The sequence below is a fragment of the Haplochromis burtoni genome, unplaced genomic scaffold (assembly GCF_018398535.1).
Source record: "Haplochromis burtoni strain Fernald_Lab_line unplaced genomic scaffold, NCSU_Asbu1 Contig_1721, whole genome shotgun sequence".
In the NCBI taxonomy this organism is placed as follows: Eukaryota; Metazoa; Chordata; class Actinopteri; order Cichliformes; family Cichlidae; genus Haplochromis; species Haplochromis burtoni.
Window position 1 is genome coordinate 20,318 of NW_024584082.1, and position 4,938 is coordinate 25,255.

Genomic DNA, 4,938 nt, shown 5'->3' on the forward strand with positions numbered 1-4,938 from the left:
AGCATTCAAACACAACTACACTGTGGCCAACTAAGGCTTCAATATCTTGCCCAAGGGTATTTTCACATGCAGACTGGAGAAGCTGTGGATCAAACCATCAACCTTCCAATTATTAGATGACCTGCTGTACCTCCTGAACTACCAAACACCACATACGAGACATGTTTTTTTTTTTATTCTTTTATAGTATTAATCTGCCTTTTGCAGATCTTATGACATCTGTGTGGCTCAGAAGTGTTTGTGTGTCTGTAGTTCTGTCTTTGTTTTAGGTCTATCATAAATTATATGCTGAGGGATTTGCCAGTGATGAAGACAGTCCATGAAGACCGCCAATTAGACTTGGACTACTCCTTGAGCAGTGATATTGCAGTGAAATCGAGGAGCATTGATATATCTTTCAAGGTAATAAAAAACCCCCACTGAATTATCCTGACCCTGAACATAACCTTACAGATATTAACGCCTGGTTAAAAGTCAGAGCACAGCAACACAAATAAACTGTAAGGTGTAGTGACACTGATATGTTGTGTTTTCTTGATGCCAGCTGTTATCACTGCTGGACAACATTAGGCCTGAAAAGAGTCTTAGCATCTGGGTTAATAGTAATGTGATCTAATGAAATGTTTTTACCATGAAATACACACCAGTACATGCATTGAGATTCTTGGGCATGTCTCCTTCATGATTGTATGACTTGGAAGTCTTATTTTGCTCCCCTTGTTGCTATTTTTACTCTGTAAATAAAAATGACCATTCTGTATTTCAGGGCTTAATTTCTGTACATGGACAGGCTGTGGACACTGACTCAATAAGGGCAGGCAAAGAACCAGTTTTCACAGAGACTAACAAGATGATCTATGTGGGCATCTCTGAGTTCTTCTTCAATGGGGCTGCCATTGCAATCTACAATTCAGGACCATTTGAAGTTAACGTTCCAAAGGTGAGAAAAGCTAATAAACACCTGGTTGAACCTTTCTGTTCCCTGAACTAACCTGACATTTTTCTAGACCAGCAGCATGTAATGAGTTTTACAGACAGACAATTCAGTGAGCTGCTCTCACTGAAAGAAATAACACCAGATCTTCCACCATTGTTTAATATAATAAGGAAATAAATTAGACCAGACTAAAGAATGCCATTTTAAAATTCTGTGCCACTCCTGCATCTTATTGCATTCTGCTGCATTCCTTCCTGAAGAACTCTCACTATTGCCTCTATGGTGATCACGATAACAGACTGTATTGTATAAGAAGGCCTGGCTCGCAGTCTCCACTCCAATTCATCCCAAAGTTGTTCTGTCAGGTTGAGGTCAGGACTCTGTGCAGGCCAGTAAAGTTTTTCCACAACAAACTTTCTCATCCATGTCGTTATGGATCCAGGGAAGGTCTGTACACGAGGAGGAGGATGATGATGCCGATGATGATGGAAAACAGACTAGGCACATTGACAAGCTACAAAATGAGTCTCAATCACCACCTTATGAAGTGGCTTCCTGATTAGGTTATCTGGGACAGATGGTGTGCAGGTGTGTTCAGTCAAAAGTGGTGTATCCCGCCCATGGTGATTGAATGGCTAGGATATCATGAAGGGAAGGGAGTGGTCTTTAGTTTCTGAGAAATACATGATTATTTAAGAGGATTTAAAGAGTTGGATGTGATATAAGTAAACACGAGGGGGTGGCAGTAATGCAACTTCTATGGATGCGAGCTGCTGTCTAAGGAGCTTGGAAAGAAAAGCGTCTGGACTTCTTTAAGTTGCTTTAAGACGTTTCACCTCTCATCCGAGAAGCTTCTTCAGTTCTAGGGTCAAAAGGTGGGGAGTCCCAGATTTAAACCCAGTGGGAGTTTCCCCCCAAAGAGGGACAAAAGGACCCCCTGATGATCCTCTACCTAATCACATGAGCCAAGGTGTGAAAACGGGTGTAGGTCCCAATCAGCCAAGGTTTCGGATGAGCTCATTGTGAAACCTAGCCCCACCCTATCATGTGATTTCCTGAGGTCAGATGGCCCAGGATGTGTCTGAGTGTGTTGCTGGGTCTGAAAAACACTGGGGTGTCGTGCTTCTGTTTTAACAGCAAGCTGCTGTTAAAATGGAAGAAGGAGAAGAAGGGTCCCGCCCATAGACAGACACTCATGCAGAAGAGAGAGCAATAGGGAGAAAAACAAAACTTGGAACAGGGGACCATGACAGACAATATCACATTCTCATTGTGGAGGATTTCTTTTTCTTTTTTGTTAGTCAAAGTAGTAATACCACACAAATATGTTAACAAGAGTTCAAACTCTCTTCTTATCACCTGTCTTCTTCTCTACAGATGGAAAATGCCCCGAAACTTGCCCAGAACATTGTGGGAATTAAACCGGTAGCAAACTCTACAAAGAGTTTATGTTAGAGAGTCAAATAAGCTTCACCTTAAACTTCATTCATCATCAAACATCATTACATGAGAATAAACTGTTAACATGGCTTTTTAAATAATATTCATAGGGTCTTTGGACAGTGGAGCTGACTAAGGCTCCAATCATTGAAATCCGTAAGGCTGGACTCTTTGCCACTGTGAATTTCAAAGCACAAAGTGAAGCTCACCGAAAAAGTTTTCTTAAGGTAAGCACATGTGCAGATGCAGTGTTTAACAAATAAGCAAACTCGGTGCTGGTATTTACTCCGCATCAGACTTTATCTGCAAGTTTACTGTAAGAGCTGGGTACAATAAAGTATGTATGTATGTTAGTATGTATGTATGTCCTTGACACAACTTTATCACTCACTGCAGCCTGATGTTACTGCATATTATATTAAGAAAAGGACATACTTTTAGCTTACGTGTTGTGTAATGAGAACACAAATAAATCACAAACAAATTGATAAGCTGCCTGAGAATTGGACTTCAAGCTTTCTTCAGTTTGACTCTGCGACATGTTTCTGAACATCCATGATGTTCTGCAGAATAGAGCAGCTCAAAGAAAGGTCTGATGCTTTTATTGTGAAAGTTTGGCTACATGTAGAAAATATAGAAAACAGAAAACTCACACAGCTGTAACAGCTGACTGTGGGAGTCTTTCTTTTGTGAATATCTATATGGACACTCCTGTGTGAGCTGTGTGAAACTACCAGAGGTTGAATGCAAGATACATGGAAGTGACTAACCACACATGCAGAAATGATCAAACTTTCTTTCCCGTAGATCTGCAAAGTTAAAATGGATGTCGAATTCAAAGAACGGCTCCTCATTGCGAAAATTCAAAAACTAAAGTAAGTAAGAACACAAATTGACACTGACTGTATAGTACACTCTGTGTATACATTAGTACTCTAGGATTGTATATTGTGAGAATTTGCAGTGAAACCTTTTCAGATTTGAGGATGAAACTGGAAAGATCATAGAACAAATTGAGGTAAGAAGACCGTGCTCTAATAGATTTACACCCATTTCTCTATACCAGCAGATTTTTATAATAATAATAATAATAACAACAACAACAACAACAACAACATGTGTGTGTCTCTATTTGTGCAGACTGGTGTTGTTAATTTCCTTCTTAAAGTCTTAAAGAGTAAGCACTACCATACAGAATGACACAACCTCACCTGACTCTCATGATATTTTATTACACTTTGAACTGGATTGTAATCTATGTGTATGTGCGTGTGTTTAGAGTGGCTTGTTAAAGAAATACCCATCCCTCTTCCTGCTGAGCTGAGCATTATTGATGCAAAGACCCAGTTTGAGGAAGTGAGTGAGCTTGATTTCCTTCTGTCTGAACACTGATGTGCTAAACTTTTAACAGTCCTCTACACCACACTGATAATTTTTAAAACGATCACAGTAAAAACATGCCGAGTCATTATTAATTTATCTGCTGTTCCATGATGAATGTCAGTTTCATAAACTATGATCTTGATCCATGCTCAATCATCCAGGTAAGGAAATCCCAGAAAGTTGATTCTGTTCATCTGGACAAAATCTGAAAATTCAACATCCAGAAATCTGAGATTTCTGGGATTAATGAATGAGCTGCTGCCACTCAGTCACATGTAGCCTGTTTCTACCTAATACTACCTGTTACTGCCTTTTATTGCAGGGCTATCTGGTGGTGGGAGGAGGCCTGACCTTTAACCCTCAGAGCAGCAGCAATGCTGGCGGATAAGCAGCAAAGGCTGAAATATGGAGTTTGTGATCATCTGAATGTCTGGTTCTTTATGCTAAATATAAAATCTATGTTTGAATAGCTTAGAAATTTAAATCTATCAGATGAAAATACTGGATATACTGCATGTACTGCATATAGTGCCTGTTTCTATGATTGTTTTGTCTTCAATAAAAGCTTCAGCATCAGAGCAAAGAGAAAGTACTTCACCAACCTGTTCATGTCTCTAATCTGTGGTTTACATTAAATCTGTCTAATCATGATGCAGTATACATGTGTAGTGAAACACACAACACAGAAACACACAACACATCCTTCACATCCTGTGGACCATGACATGCAGTCAGTGATAGCCACTCACCTTTGATTAATGAATTGCATTCACTTCATCAATGAATTAGAGTGAACATTTGTCCTAGATTAACACTGTAACCTTACAATATAAAGTGGCTTTAGTCAAGATTTGCTGACAGTTAACTGGTGCTTTATGAATAAAACTGAACAGATCTAAAGGTCTTCCTGAAATGTGGATTTATTAGAACAAGACAGATGGATGACCTTCTCAACCAGTGTTGGGACTAACACAGCTGAAGCCTGTCTGAATGAAACCCATGGAGTGTGCAGTTTAGGATAAACACCTTGTGTACGACTACACAGATATGAGCAGTGTAGGGACTAACGTGTTATTAAGTAACGCGTTACAGTAACTACGTTAATATTGTGGTAACGAGCACGGTAATTAGTTATTATGCCAAAACCAGGAACGCGTTACTCGTTACTGGGATTTAGA

At 39.6% G+C, this 4,938-nt stretch overlaps 1 protein-coding gene across 1 annotated transcript; it reads left to right on the forward strand.

Annotated features, from left to right (window-relative positions):
- Positions 1-295: 295 nt before the first annotated feature.
- On the forward strand, positions 296-3,256 carry LOC121813459 (BPI fold-containing family C protein-like). Its single transcript, XM_042217249.1, has 5 exons — positions 296-402; positions 767-940; positions 2,315-2,362; positions 2,488-2,604; positions 3,185-3,256. Exons 1-5 carry the CDS (start codon positions 307-309, stop codon positions 3,254-3,256), a joined length of 507 nt encoding a protein of 168 aa, XP_042073183.1. The 5' UTR covers positions 296-306.
- The last annotated feature ends 1,682 nt before the right edge of the window (positions 3,257-4,938 follow it).

Bases quoted from the DNA above. Each gene is read 5' to 3' on its own strand.
- LOC121813459 (XM_042217249.1), top strand. From the start codon at position 307: ATGAAGACAGTCCATGAAGACCGCCAATTAGACTTGGACTACTCCTTG. The intron at 403-766 runs GTAATAAAAAAC...TCTGTATTTCAG, and splicing joins GCATTGATATATCTTTCAAG to GGCTTAATTTCTGTACATGG. The intron at 941-2,314 runs GTGAGAAAAGCT...TCTTCTCTACAG, and splicing joins TTGAAGTTAACGTTCCAAAG to ATGGAAAATGCCCCGAAACT.